This window comes from Kogia breviceps, chromosome 3, assembly GCF_026419965.1.
Source record: "Kogia breviceps isolate mKogBre1 chromosome 3, mKogBre1 haplotype 1, whole genome shotgun sequence".
NCBI lineage: Eukaryota > Metazoa > Chordata > Mammalia > Artiodactyla > Physeteridae > Kogia > Kogia breviceps.
In genome coordinates this window covers 144,015,205-144,031,128 of record NC_081312.1, presented here as the reverse complement: position 1 = coordinate 144,031,128, position 15,924 = coordinate 144,015,205, and the positions used below count along the sequence as shown (strand labels likewise).

The window sequence follows — 15,924 nt, the reverse complement described above, 5'->3', positions numbered from 1 at the left end:
TTTAAAAAACAGATTTGAGAGTTATAGCAATCCAAATATCAGGGATAAAGAAGAGCTAATAAAATAAATTAAAATATTGCATGGGTTACCCCAGGAAATTTTGCATAGCTCTCCAAGGATGATCTGTTTCCCAGTCAACAGAAAAATAAGAAGGAAATAAGGGCCTGGAATTTAAACTGAAGTTGCCAGAAGGTCTCTTACCTAGTAGGTTTTTTGGAAACATTTTTTCCTAAATCTTCTGGAAAGAAGTAAATTGCTTAGGCAAAACACATAATAGCTTTTTCTTATCTAGTTTAGGTCTGTGCTTGATGATTGTTGGAATGGCAATAAACATCACATCCTGAACTATTGAAGGCAGGGAAGTATATTTTAAAATCAGTGAAATGCAGTAATCCTCAAACCAGGAATAATCAGTTTGCTAATAAAAGATGTATGGCTCCAAGTCATATTTTTTCAGGGTTCTCTGACATTTTCATTAATCATGTTGCCAGTGTATACAGTAATGCCCATTTTGCTATAAAAGTTGGTGAGTTTTTAGATTGTTGGACTAGGTAGTATGAATATTGAGTCAGATCACATAATCTTAGAATAACACATAAGTGATTACGTAGAATTGCGGGTGGAAACAATTCAGGATAAAAAGTTCATGACAGTTCAGAGCTCCTGTGCAGGCTGCACGTCTGTCTGAAATCAGGTTTAAAAAGTGGCCCTGTCTCCAGCTGACTCGTTTTGTCAGACTGAGTCATAGGATTAACCCTTGACATGTTCCTTCAAAAAAAAGAGGCAAAGATTAAACAACTGCATTGACTAGAGCAGCACTTGATCCATCTATATGCATTTTTTCCTGTAATATGATTCTGCTTAAGAAAAAAAATTGTGCTGCAGCTGTTACATAGATTAAATTAGATTTTTTTAAAAAAAATATTTTTGAGGAAGAGAAAAAGGACTTTATCATAGAAGATAATTTGTAACTTAAAAATATGTCTACATCAACCAGTTTTACTTTCTTTTGGGTAAGGCAGACTTCAAAAAGATGTTATTTTGGAGTAGCAAACTTGAAGGACTTTACCATAGCATATGAGTAAAATACAGGACTATTTTATTTAAATTACCACCAGTTTTCTTGATGATATGCTGTTTTTGAGGAATAAATTTAATGCCATATGTATGTAAACCGCCCCCCACCTCTTCTCTCTTCTCTCACGTTTCTACATCCGCCCTCAGTTTAGGCAGTAGTGTATACCAAGTGATTGTGTTGGTACATGGAGGCGGGGGCTCTGTCTTACATTTAAGCACATGTATGGATTATGTATCTGTGTTTTTGAGAGGAGGAATGAAAAGTAGAAGCAAAAGCTTTTAATTAATTACTCAGCTCTGCTTAGAAACTATTATGTTTCAAAGTTCAGGTTTCAGGTTTAATAGCAGGTCTTATCCAGTTCCTTAATAAACTGCTTTAGAACAGTAAAAGAGTATTATACTGTCTGGTTTTACTCTGGACTCTTTTAACTTGGATATTTGTTTATTACTTTCAGAATACCATATAGTTGCCTCTAAAATAAAGAACTGTTAATGCAATACTCAAATTTTCATTGTGCTTTAATAGCCAAGATTGCATAGTTGGATTTACATTATGCTGTTTGTTTTAATAAACATCATAGTACTCTCTCTTTTCTGGCAAGCCCCAAAGAAACGAGCCTAACTACTGTAGGTGGATTTTTTTTTTAATCGATATATAAAAGTTTTCTCAGGTTGATGCTGAGCTTCCTACTGATTGTAGGAAGAAAATGTTGAAGTGCTTTGTGGCTGCCCTTTTCCCCCAGTCCCCTAAGTTTTTGTGTTTTTTTAATTCATTAAGGAAAAAAGGAAATTTTATTTTGGATGGTTGATTTTCCTTTTTTTAAGCTTTTCTGTCAGAGAGACACTATGTCTATAAAAGACTAAAATTTACTTGAATGGTTTTAAGGCATGGCATTGTTAATTGTAAGTCAACGCTTTTTACACAGTTCTCTAAGGATTGAAATGGGTCTTTGTGGTCTCTCAGGAGGGAGGAAGTTACAAGCCACTCTGCAGACTGGCATTTTAATGGTCTGCTGTACAGTGATGTTCTTTTGCAGCTGCTGCTTAGCCTTTTCTGTATCTGGAGAGTGTGGGGAGGTTTTATTGTTATTCCAACACCATCAGCTTTTAAAACATTATGAACTTAGCTGGCCTTATTGTCTTATTTGATTTTATTGTTATATTTTAATCAATATTTTTCATAAAAATGGGGGGGTTTGGGGGTCCCTTATGGAATATTCCTAGAATATTCCCTTAGAGCAGTTCTGCTTCGTGAAAGGTGCCTTTAAAAAAGTGATGTGTCCCTTTTTTGCAGCTTGTGAGCTGTCCTCTGATTAACAGTTATGTGAGAAACCTGCAAGGCACAGGGAGAAGAGATAGTACAAAGAGGTTTTCATTGGGGGAAATTAGAGGAAAGAAAAGTTGCTATTCTGTTTTTCTGGGTTAGAATCCACACCAAAAGACAAATTGAAATTTTTTTAAATAATGAAATATGTTTGTGTGTGAGAAACAAAGTATTTGCAAAACAATGTCTAAGACCTTTTGACTTCTAAGTATAATGAATTTTGTAAGTCTATGAGATGTTTATTCCCACACTGATTATTTTTCCTTTTTGAGAAATTTGAACATTAACATAAAAATATGAACATGTTAAGTGTTAGTTAAGAACAATAATGATCTTGGAGGAAAGACTTCCAAGAAATCTTTTTTAGTTTATTAGCTACAGTGCACATTTTGTCTATACATACCCGCCTTTCGTATTTGTATGTAAGGGAAAACAAAACCTTGGTTTTTTTCTTTTTAATTATTGAATTGCTTAGTACATATTCTAGGAGAGTGCAGTCCATTATAAACTTTTAATTGGTGTTATGAGTGAGGAATTTAAGGAGCTTTATAATTGAAAACCTATATTAAATATTATGTTTTAAAAACAGATCATTTATTTTCAAGATAATTTTTTGAATTGTTAGAATGAGCTTTTTCATGAAATGTGTTCCTTTCAAATTTCTTTCCATACCATTTTTATAACATAAAAAATCATGGTTTGTTCTAGCTAGTTTAGAGGTACTTACATGACAGGTCCGCTTTCTCCAGGAAGTGACTTTGTACAAGGCTTAACTGTTTAGATCCTTCTTGTTACACACGATTCAGTGTTTCCAATTCCTGATTGCTTGATCATGTGTTTATCAAAGTTAGAAGCAACTGTAGGCCATGCCAGATGGTAATGTTGCTAGAGGTGTAGCAAGCTAGGTTTCCCTGCTACAAGTGCTCTAATTTAAACTAAAAATAGGTTAGCAGATCTGTCAGTTTGTCTTTCTTTGAAAGAGACATATATACTATATATATGACAATATTAATAATTCCTTGGGATTTTTATCTCCAGGACACTGTATCACTTTTTATTATTTAGCACTTGTGACTTGTATTTTTTTTTAATTCCAAAATTTGTCTTATTGGTATCCTCCACCAGTGTGAGGACTTGATAGAGATTGAAAGAGGTTACTTACAGCACAAACCCTCCCTCTCTGCTCCGTGAGTTGGTTCAGTCCTATTTTGCATAAGTTCCTTTTGAGTAGATCATGTGTGGATGCATAGTGCTGAAGACTTAACTCTGTTTGGCTGTGTGGATGTATGTCTTAGAGAGAAGCTGTGTGCATTAGCTGCAAACAGTAACATTTTCAAAATCAACATGTATTGTGCTTATCCTGTCCCTGGAATGGGCAGCAATTCTTTGATGTATTACTACAATGGAAAAACGGTAAGTCTTTTTCTTTGTTCAGATAGCTTCTAACTGGTTTGTTTAAGGGAAAGGAGGGTAGATTAATTACTTTTTACTAAAACCTGTGAGGTTTTGTTTTATCATTTTCTGTAATATGTTAAGATTTTATGTTTCTTTGTAGTAAGTAAGGTTAGCAAAGTTGTCTTTGACACAGTTACTCAATAGTTTTTGGCTTTTATTTTTTAAATAATATAGAAAATAAACTTGAATTTGTGGGATTTTTTTTAATGCCTGATGTCTTTACTAGTAATGAGCTTGAAAGTACATTAGTTTTAATGTTTTCTTATATTGTAAACATATAATCTACATGTAAAATACATATATAACAGAGAGAGAAAGAAGGAAGGTTACTTGATGCTTTGTAGATAGAAGGGAAAGATGAAAGTCATCTTAGATATTCATAAAAATAACAAGTATGAAGCTCTGGGAATGATTAGGGAAGCAGTCAGCTAGTGAGGGCCGTATTTCCTGTTTGGAGTTTCAGGTCCGGAGTCTGACTTTACTCAGATACCATCTGTTTCCAATCAAACTAGAATTTTTGACCCTGTACAGATTCATAAAATAAATCACTATTTTTCAAAGAGTGCATTTATACATTTTCCAAAGAATGTATTTCTGGTTGATTTATAGCACATGGGTAGATGTTTTAAAATAATACCTTTCTGTGTTGCTAAGTAAAACTTCTCTGGTTTTTTTTTTTAATTAATTACCCAGTATTAGTTACTTAGTATGTTTTTACAAAAATATCTTTAAGTCAGAGGATTTTGTGTATTCTAAAAAGAAGGTGAACTTCTCTGGAATATTCAATAAGACTTATCTTTATAAGATAGTTGATAAACATAAAAATGTTATACTAGTGAATAACAATCTTGGGTTTATGTCAGGAATTCAGTATTTTCCTCCTCAATTTTTCCAAAACAATGTATTAGCTCAGGTGTTTTATTAAATACGTAAATGACTTTAGCAATTTTTTTTGGTCAGGAGTGGAAGCATTTTTAATGTTAATGTTTGAAGTTATTTAAAAAATCACATTTTCCTAAAATAGGTATACAGTCAGTTATGTTGGTCTCTTCCCTTTTTACCACTTGAAAATGTTTTAAAGTAGCATATGACTTTAACCAGTGTACGTGAAAACTAATGAAAGCACTTTTTCGTTCTCTGACTGCTTTGGTAAGGCCTCTTTGGACTTCGTTAGGATTTGGTTCTTAACTTTTCAGTAAGCTTTCTTACTAGATGACAATCAAGCCAAAATATCCTTAAACTCATGAAAAAGTATGTGTTCACACTAGCCCTATAAACAGAGCTTTGGAGAATGTGAGGTAGATTTAGATGGGTAGTTAAGTGAAATAACTTGATCTCTATGTAATATCCTTGGCAACTGTCTTTCAAATGTGAAAATTTTTTCTTTTATGTCCAATTCTAAGTAAAATAGTCTGTTTGAAAATGGTGTATGTGCAAGTTTAGTAAAATTAATCATACAGGACCCCTGAAGCAGAGAGACTATAACTCAGATTGAGTTTAGATTTTATTCTTTCAAGAGCACAGATCACTCTATTACAGCATTTCTCTTTGTTCTACATTTGGGGGTGGAGGGGTGGGGGACAGCTTTGATCGTATTAAGTATTTCCAGGCTTACGGTAGATGACATGGCTGGTATGTTAGAAAAGTGTAGCCTGAAAGTTGATAGCCTGTGCTTGATATAGGTCAAAGGTGACTTTTATGTTCTTAAAAAATGCGTAAAGGATGATATATTTTCTTAGTCCTCTGTATCATAAGCCCTTAGTCTTATATGTGTTTTACTTTTACCACATCTAGTTTATTATTATTATTCTAACTCTTCAATAAGAAAATCGTATAGTATGTAATTATATTATCCAAAGACTCTGGTGAATACTTCATCTTTGTATATATTGGGAAATGTCTACCCATCAATGCTTTATAGTAAAAACGAGCACTTTAATATTGCCAGAGTCTAAGTGAATGTATTTCCTCACTTGAGTTATGGTATTTTTTTATAATTCTCATAATGAATGGGTTAAATTTAAGCTCACTCTTTAACTCCATTTTATCAATTTATCTTAAGATGATAGGACAGATTTATATTTTGAATATTAATATTTTGATTTCATTTTTAAGATCCTTTTATGGGTATTATGAAAGAGTGAGAAATCCTGAGTGATACTGGGCTTAAAGAAAATGCTTTCCTTTTTTTTCCGGTTTTTATTTTTAAATTTTCAAGTTGATTTCCATATATTTAAGGATGCTTGGGGTAATTGAATAAATAGACTGAACAGACTCTAGGAAAAAATAGATTAATAAGAGAAGAGCCTTTTCATATTTTGTTATTTAAGATTATGTGGCCGTATTGTACTGTTGGAAATATAAGAGGCTTGGGCATCTATGTGCAGAAAAGAAAAGGCAAAAATGTTAACCCTGTTTTCCCCACTATCTGAAAAGAGAAGGGGTTAATGCTTTATATCACATGTAGCATTTGTATAGCTGTATTATATACCATGCTATAAGATATTAATATGTGTTTATGATAAATAGGGGACTTAAAATCACTTTGAATATTATCTATTTTTTTGAATTTTGAAAAATAGCAAGGAATAATGGATTTCTGAGATTCCTTACTTAATAAAGAACTTGGCCTGCACTCAGTTTTCTCATTGATATGACTCAATTGTGTCCTTTATGCAGAAAGGTAGAAAGTCTTAGAGGTAAAGGAAGGAAAGTTTTGGGAGGAGAGGATTCCTGTTCTCTTCACCTTGGGATTCTGGAGTTTCAGCCTTCCTCTGATCTCATCAGCCTCCATTTTCTAGGCCTTGAACTGAAGATGCTACAAAGTGTTGCAGGTATAAAAATTGCAGCAAGTACAGACATGATGCTCTTTTCATTATTTCAGGGGATTATTTTAATATTATTAGAGACAACACAGAAATCCAAGTTTTAAAACTCAAGCTTAGAAACACATTTTGAATATTCACCTTCTTTGTATGGAATCTGGGAAAGAAGAGACAGGAACTAACATGATCATAAGGGCTACTCTGTGTCAGGAACTATGCTGGGGACTTCATGTTTACCTCATTTAATTCTCATAACCACTCTGTCATTTAGCTGTTACTAGCCTCCTTTTATAAGTAAGGAAAAATTGGTGCTAGGAAGTTAGGTAACTTGTTTAAGCCCCACCCTGCTAGTTAAGTGTTGAGGCCAGAACTGAACCCAGGTCTGTCTCCTAAGAGCAGGTTTTCTCTTTTCTATCATCCAAGGACAAGTAAACTAGTCTCCATAGCAAAGGGCCAGATTTCACTTAGCCTTACTACTGGTTGTATCAAAGTACTCTGTTGGAAAGAAAATGTCACTGAGAAAAACACTAGGCCATTCTTACAAATAAATATATTTTGCATATATGATCAGACTTACAATTTTATGAATGCTAATTGCTATGGTCAGTCAAGCAGCTTTTTACTAGTTTCTTTTTAAGATGAAGAGCTTAAAACTATCCTAGATATGTTTTTAAATGCAGGCTATTAGCAGGCCTCTTCTAATAGAACTCATAGTAGTGAAAATTGGTATAGCCATGGTTTTGGCACCTGCCTCCCCACATAATTTGTATTATCATAAGAATTAGAGCAGCAAGTAGCTGAAATTGCATTGTAAATACTTCTAAGATTTATTTTTCAAATAAACATTTTCAGTTAATAAAAACACGGAAACCAATATAAGAGTATATAGAGTTACCTATTTCTGTTCCGTTGGGGATTTACTGCTAACTAACATGAGAGAGGAAAGTATATAATTAATTAATTCGAATTTCCAGGCTGTCTGTGGGCCCAGTAGGGTTAAATCTAACATTTGTATGATGAGGAAAACATGAAGTCATTTAAGAATTCTCTGAAGTTAGAATGCTAAAGGCATTGGATGACAAGGAGTTTAACTTAAATCTGCTTTGATTTTTTTTTTCTCTTTATCAAAAATATATGAGACTATATTCTAGGTATTAATCCAAGAAGGTCTTTTTTTCTTGATTCAAGTAGACACAAATACCAGGAAGTTAAGCCACTGCCAGGAGAGTACGTTGTCACTGGTCAGGTTTATTAATCTTTTAGAAGGAAATTTATGTCCCTTTCCACTAGCTCATGAACATGTTGAAGAAAGGGATCAGGTGCTGTATTGTTGGGTCTAAATATTTTTAAAATGTAGATAGCGAAGAAGTGACACTCATTGATTTGTTCAGTACATTATCCTAGAATACAGGTTTCAAACCCAGTCCCTTAAAAATTCCATGGTTTACCTCTCAGGAAAAAAAATTGTGCTTTTTGTAAAAATGATACTGGTTACTATAAAGAACTGATAAAATATGCCCAGTGATGTTAAGATTAATTAAAATGTGCTTGACTTACCTAAGAAGAAATTCTCACACTTGAAAACCACTATTACTCAACTATACCTTTTAGACAGCAGCAGTAGTAATTGATTTTAAGCTGCTTTGTACTGAAAGCTGAATTCTTTTTTCTTATCATTGTTAGAAAGGAAATTTTACATTATTTCACCCCTAAACGTTCTCCGGAAATTATTGGGAAAAGATATTGGTCCTTTTATTTATGAGTGTTGAAAATATGAAAATATATTTATGCCTTTTACAGAAATTTAAGTTGTGTTTTTATCAGGCTAACTAATTAGATGAAAAGAATCTTTCATGGATAGCTTGTGTGTCCCTGAGTTAGTCCTACTTCAGACATTTTGCTTTATGATGCCTTTTGGTTTCAGTTCTTACAATATTTCGTATTGGAACTATATAAATATTCCTCCCCCCCCCCATAGGCTTGGAATTGCCATAAAAACTTGAGTAGTAGGTTGGACTTTATGGCAAAATTTACTGCTTTTATGTAATATTAAAATACTGAAAACATTGAGATATTTATCAAATTTGTCATTTGTTTAAATATTCTTGGATCTTAGGAGATTCTTAAATGAGACTGCTATTTCATGTACTTAAATTTTTAAATGTCTTTTTATTTTGGGTTGTGCTTTTAATTTTGATTAAAGAAAGAACCAGGAAAATAGGAACCCCTGAATTTCAGAAACTTTAAGATTTTGACATTTATGTTAAAGATATGCTTTTTATCTGAGTTTATGCATAAGGTCAGTATGCATAGAAAACAGTGGATCCAAAATGATCAGAAAAATCAACAGAGAATAGTTTTTAGGAAATTTCTTTAACTTTTCGTTAAATTTAAGTAAATTTAAATTTAGTTAAATTTCTTTAACTTTTACTTACTTATTAGCACTCTTATCTCAGTGAGTCCAATTATTTAAAGCAGAAATTTTACTTACTCTTTTTTAAACAGCCTCTTTTTAGTAGATTCAGGTCCCACAAAATGCAGAGGTAGAAGGAAACTGTTGATGTATATTATTGTGTGTGAAACTTGCATAGGTTGACCAGCGGTAACTAAAAAATTCTTATAATAATTACCTAGTTTTTCTCTCTTAGTTTTTGAGTGTTGACCCTTAAATGTGCCTATTTTTAAAATCAGTGGCCCAGAGGTTTAATTACAGATTTTAAAACTAGAATTTGAGTTGGGTTGGGGTTTTCTTTTTTTCCAGTGACCTGAGCTGTTTTGTTTATTTGTTAGTTGTCAGGTTTTAGATATTCAGCTAAATCTTGAAAAATTTTTATTGCTTAATACAAAATATAGTTACATAAAATGAGATAAATTAAGTGTATGCTCCTGAATATAGTATCACATTTTTATTTTAAAATTATGATGGTAGGGTAAATTAGCCAAATGATTTTGTTTTGCTTTATTATTTTGGTAAGTTGATAAAGATTATGCTGGAGATGATTTATGCTATTAGCATAAACTTTTCACACATTGGAGGTTTAATGTTAGCATTAAAGTGTTTAATGGTATTTAACATATTGGAACTTAAAGAGAACTGCTAGTCAAACCATCTTGACAAAAGAGCTAATAGAAGCCTAAACATAATGAAATATCGGTAATAATTTCTGTGTTAGAGCATGTTCAGAAAAATTGATAAGCTTCTCCGTCTTCTTTCCAAATTAGATAAAGGTGTTCCCAAAATGTTTAAGAATTTTGGTTTTTGTTTCATAGCCTTTGGAGTTTATGAGACTTCTAGAATATTTCTTTCAAAATAATTTATCTAATTTTAAACTGGTGAGTAAGGAAGAGTGATCTCATCCTGTATTGTTCAATATAGTAACCAGTAGCCACAAATGACTATTTAAATTAATTAAATTAAAATTAAAAATTCAGTTTCTCACTTGTACTATCCACATCTGAAGTGTTCAGTAGTCACATGTAATGAGTAGCTACTGTATTGTACAGACATAGATACATTACCGTCTTTTCAGATATAGAACATTTCCATTATTACAGAAGCCTATTGGACAGTGCCCGTCTAAAACATTCCTCTCATTTTCTGTGGAAGGGTATCTTAATTAAGATATATAGCAAGCTATTCTCACATACTAAAGAAAATTCCCAATTCATTTCCTCATCATTTAGAATATTTAAAGATATCAGCTACCACACAGGCTTTGGATCTGTTTTTAAAAGCATACGGAATGGCATCATCTTTTAACTCATCACTGGATGTGACAAGATAAAAAGAAAAAAATATCTTTTTAGCAGAAGCTTCTACTTTTTTTCATCTTTGCTGAACAACTATCAGAAAAGCATGCCTTTCTGCCTTGCAGAGATGTTTCCAATATTAATTACAGGAAGGATATACTGAAATCAAGAGCACAGTGCACAGCTCCAGCCTCTAAAGCTGAACAGACAGTGGACTGCCCTGAATTGGGGTGATCCATATGACTAAACTGAATCACCCAAGCAGGAAAAAAAGGAATGTTTTTGCTAACTTGACTCCAATTGGTTTTATGAGCCAAAACATTCCAAGGATAATTGTGTAATCACTGTATAGAGTAATGTAAATATTCATCCCTGAAGTACTCTGTCACTCTTAAAAAGTAAGTTTGGGTTGATGGGATGAGGATAGTAGAGATATTACTGTGAATTTATTCTTTTCAAACATACTTAACAATGAAAGGGAGGTATCTGTTAGATTTTCAATTATATTCATTTAAGTTGGGGTAAATATTATGGTCCTGTTCACCCAACACTCAAAATTTCTCTCTTTTCCATTCCTGGAAGAGAAAAATTAAGTACTTGAGAAAGAAGGACATTCCCATATGATACCTACTTTGAACCTGACATTCTGAAATGGAGACTAGAATTCTAAAGAAAATTTCTAATTACCACATTTCAATAGAACATCTTAAATTACTTAATTGTACTTTTTGTTTCTTTTTAAAATAGTGACTCCTGGTAGATTTTAATCACCTTAAGCACACATATTCCTTTCTCTTAATTTTGTTTGTTGTGATACAAAATCATATTTAAGATTTAAATGTGTGATTAGATCATTAACTAGGAAAAAACTGGCATCTATGTGCAGGTGATCAGATGACATAAGCAGTCTGGTTTTAATTTGTGGCCAGTACTGATTGTAACTAAAAGAGACTTGCTCTTTTTGTGGAATTGGCTGACTATTTCCCTACATCTGGAGTTAATAAAGTCTTTGAGACCACATCAGTTGTGCTTTGCCGCAAGAACTCTTTGATCTGAAAAATCACAACTGGCACAACTGCTGCTTCATAACATTGCATCTATGTTTTTGCAAGCTATGGTTAAGATACCAAAAGTAAAGTTTTTTGTCGTGTGTTAGAAATGCTGTTAGATGGGCCTCTTTGAGAACCATGGTTTTCAAAACATTTTTATCATGATAAAAACTTTGAACTTATGTTTGTAAATAAATGATAAACTTATAGTAGTTTAGAGTTTTTACCATTTTCATTTATAAGATCTATTCTTTAAAAGTCCATTTATCTTTTTCAAAGTCTATTTATAGAGACTAACGTTAAAAACAACTTTGCCCTAAAATGAGCCTTGTTCTCAATACAGCTTCCAAATTTTTACATATGAGTAGGCAAGCAGGCAAGCCTCTTCTGCTTCTTGTGTTTTATCTTGGTTTTCTTGCTTTCCAGGATAGTCATCAATTAACCATTATCTGATCAGCATATTCTCCTTTATTTACAGCGATTTGTAAATCAATAAAGTCAGCAAAAGTTCTGTAAATCAGAAGTTCTTTGCTTTTGTAATTGCATACATTTAAAAATTTTTTAAGTGTAAGTTTATCTTGTATGAATATAGTGAATTGAATAGAAAGGATAAATAAATATATATTGAAAGATTATATATAATTTTAACTGACAAATTATGTAGATTTTTTTGTGTGAAATGACACATCAAAACTGGAGTTTTTCATAAGTATCATTGGGAGGTTTACATACTGTTTCAATCTATAACCTAGATAGAGAGCTTTATATTGTATACTTTCAGATCAGTGATGGTATACATAGTAACTAAGCATTTGTGACAAAAAGATGTTCTAATGCTGTCTTCTAAACTTTATTCTCATTTGTATTTTCTTTCTACATCTCTTTTTTGTTGTTTGTGGTTTCAACATAGTTTGGGAAAAATCTGTATATTATAAAGGGGACAGAGGACATCTAGCTAAAGCTAAATTTTGATGCTGAAACTTGATTAAAAGAAAAAAGTACAAAATTCCTTTCCTGAAAACTTTTCCTGCCTATCAGCCTATCTAATACATTGCAAACACATTTGTGCATATCCAGTTCTTTCATTCTAACTCTGTCTTTATGTAATAGCACCAAACTAGAAAAATATGTATAATGCATAATCCCCTATCTAGGATCCTTCTGGGTAATTCTTAGGAATATATCTTGTCCCAAACTTCTCAGTTACCACAAGTGTGTGTTTTCCCCTCTGGGATGTAAGAAGTAGGAAACTAACCTGAATGCCAGTCCATTAAAAAGACACACCTGTGCTCGTAATAGCATGGCTAGCAAGAAGACTAAAAGTGGGCTGTTTAACCTTTTATCTAGGGTGAACTGTATATAAGTAGGATGATGTCAGACAAAAGCTATAAGAAATAGCAGTTGAGTACTAAACAGGGACAATATGTAGCAGTGTAACTGCTCTTATAAGAATTAGAAAGATGATATTATTAGCTAATACTTAGTGAGTGGTTACCATGCTAAACATTTTTGAGCCTTCTGTGCGCCTTAGCCGTCTTGAGGAATCCAGATTGTTTTTTGTTTGTTTTTGGGGGGGTGGTTGTTTTGTTTTGTTTTGGCCGCACGGCTTGTGGGATCTTAGTTCACCAACCAGGGATCAAACCTGTTCCTTCAGCATTAATAGTGCAGAGTCCTAACCACTGGACCACCAGGGAATTCCCTAAACATTTTGTATGTATTATCTCATCTAATCTTCCCATCAACCCTTGCCCCCCCATGCAGGTGATGTTAGCACCATCTTACAAATGAGGAAATTGTCAGAAGGTTAGGTAATTTGCCAGGAATCTTTACAGTTAGTTAATGCCTCAGAGAAAGAATAAATGAAAGTTTATGTAAATAAAAAATTGGCTCCCATTTTAATCTGTGTGTGCTTCGTCCACTTTTTTATTAGTGTATAGGAATGTATGCTTGATAAAAATATCAAACTGTGTGGAAAGGCATAAAGCAAATGTTTTCCTCCCCAGTTATAAGTCCAGAGGTGTAACCATTAAGTTTCTTATGTGTAATTCCAGAAATCTTCTGTGCTTATGCAAAAAATATGTGTATGCTTTTTTTTACGCATGCTCCCATAATTTTATTGAGCTAGTTACTTTTTTCCACATTAAGTGAGCACTTTGAATTTTTATTTTGGATTAAAATTTAATAGATGTACCCTTATCAGACTAAACAAAAGAAATATGTTTCATACACTGCTCACAATAGGACACCTTTCCATTCTTCCTGACTCCTGGTTTACTTTTACTTTAATAGACCATGCATCACCTTAAGTGTTACTTGTTTTCCTTCTTGGTTTCAGTAGTCATCATGAGAATGGTTTGATCATGTTTTGATTATTAAAGTTATTTGGATGCCCATTTAGTTTTCCAGAGAAATGACAGAGTTGGCCATTTGCCAATTCAAAATGTTCATACTTTGTTTATCTGAAGCAAAGGTTTACCAAAGGAAATTAATACTGCTCTGACAGATTAAATGAGACTTTCCTGAAAGCTGTGCCAGACTTGAAAATTTACTTGAAATTAAAGAATTAAAACCCCTGAGCAGAACTTGGTTTTAATTTTGCCAACCCTACTAAGTTAAGGAAGTTTCTGAACAATTGTGTTGTGCCTTTCACAGTTAACTTTTAATAGTAGTAAAGAATAGTAACATTTAATCTAAATCATTTTGATTTTGATAAATCTTGTAACAGTGAAAAGAATGAATTTTATGAACAAATTCATAAAATAGAACAAATTTTACTTCATGCTGTATTCAAAAGACATTAGTTTCCACTCTCACATTTTGAATCATGAGCCTATATGGATTTGTGTTTTGTAAGCAAAGTCAACATTTGTGACTTTATTCAACCACCTGATGTAATTGTCACACAAAGATGCATTACAGGGATATTTAGAATAGTTTTTTCTCTAGTAATCAGCTAAAAACAAACAGGTAGATAATATCCAAGTTAGATGTTATTTATGAGGATTTAGGCGGTTTATTTGGATTTGTGGTAGGCCTTTTTAGACATTGGATAGGCCTTTTTAGGCCCTTCAGGAAATGTAACACATTTTACATAAGGTGTATGACAGTCATTTACATTTTAATTAAATTTCCCGTTTAATTTTAAGGTATATGCACCATCCCCAAATTCAGATGACTTCAACCGTGAATCTCCTAGTTATCCATCTCCCAAGCCACCAACCAGTATGTTTGCTAGCACTTTCTTTATGCAAGGTAAGTACTGCTAAATAGTTGTCAAGTACTACAACAGTTATCTCTTGTATATTAGCTAATATTTTAAAGTTGTGAGGAAAGAGAATATCTGTATAGAAGTTCAGATATTTTTTATCTAGATATGTTTGGCTGAAGCAAATTAAAATTTAGTTTTAAAGTTTCCTATTGCTAATCATTGCTGACTGCAATGTAGTTGGATTATTCAGCAAAGCATCGGAGTGCCCATCTAATATTGATTGCATTTATAAAGGACTTCAGTTGAGAAAAGTGAGTAAAGCTGCTCTTTCTCATTTTAGGATTTAAATGTATAAAAGCTATTAACAATTTTAGTTTCTTGTTTAAATTACAGATTCATATCACCCCTAGAATTACCAGTGCAAATGAAAAGTGAATATCATAGAACAGAATAAGACTTTAAGAGAGAAAAAGTGTTGCACTTCCTTTCATTCTTGTCTAGCAAATCATTTTTATTTGGTCTTCTGTGGTTTTGGACTATGGGAGCAATAAATTACTACATAAATGGTTCCTTAACTTTACATTGGTGAGTGAAGTCATTGCTAACACATTTCTTTTGAAGGCTGACTATAATATAGTCATTATCCATTACTTAGGTTCTCTGTAAGAGAAACTTCTTTATTCTAGTTTGAGAATGTTTGGTATAATATACATTGCTCATAGATAAAGAACTTTTTGTATATGGGTATACCATTTAAGTAAAAGTTAAATCCAACCTATCACCAGATTTGGAATTTTTATTGTCCTCCCTAATATGAATTTAGGTCTTGTGAGGATTTTTATAATGACCTGCCTACTACAGTTTCGATTACTTTTTCTCCCTCTAACTATAAAGCTTTATTTCTTCATTTAACATAGTAACTATACAGTTTGGAGGGAAGAAAACTAGATGTAAGACTAGGTTGGAAAGGGGAGGAAAAACATGTCTGGAGGGTACCCTTTGAATTTTTATAGCATCATCAAAATAAAAGAAAAAATATTGGCTAAGGAAAATTTTATATTTCTCTTTTTGTCTTAGATGGGACCCACAATTCTTCTGACCTTTGGAGTTCATCAAATGGGATGAGCCAGCCTGGTTTTGGTGGAATTCTGGGGACCTCCACTTCCCACATGTCTCAATCCAGTAGTTATGGCAGCCTTCATTCACATGACCGCTTGGTAGGCTGTAACACATGAC

At 32.8% G+C, this 15,924-nt stretch overlaps 1 protein-coding gene across 11 annotated transcripts in view; it reads left to right on the top strand.

Moving 5' to 3' along the window:
- Positions 1 to 15,924, top strand: part of TCF12 (transcription factor 12) — a 396,768-nt gene that overhangs the window by 328,072 nt on the left and 52,772 nt on the right. For 7 of the 11 annotated variants that reach the window (XM_059056243.2, XM_059056242.2, XM_059056246.2 and 4 more), the window contains 2 exons: positions 14,627 to 14,732; positions 15,766 to 15,905. In XM_059056243.2, coding sequence (XP_058912226.1) covers positions 14,627 to 14,732; positions 15,766 to 15,905 — 246 coding nt within the window. Of the gene's footprint in view, positions 1 to 3,270; positions 3,815 to 14,626; positions 14,733 to 15,765; positions 15,906 to 15,924 lie in introns of those variants that run through there. The other 4 variants (XM_059056251.2, XM_067029782.1, XM_059056250.2 and 1 more) reach the window with 4 other exon arrangements.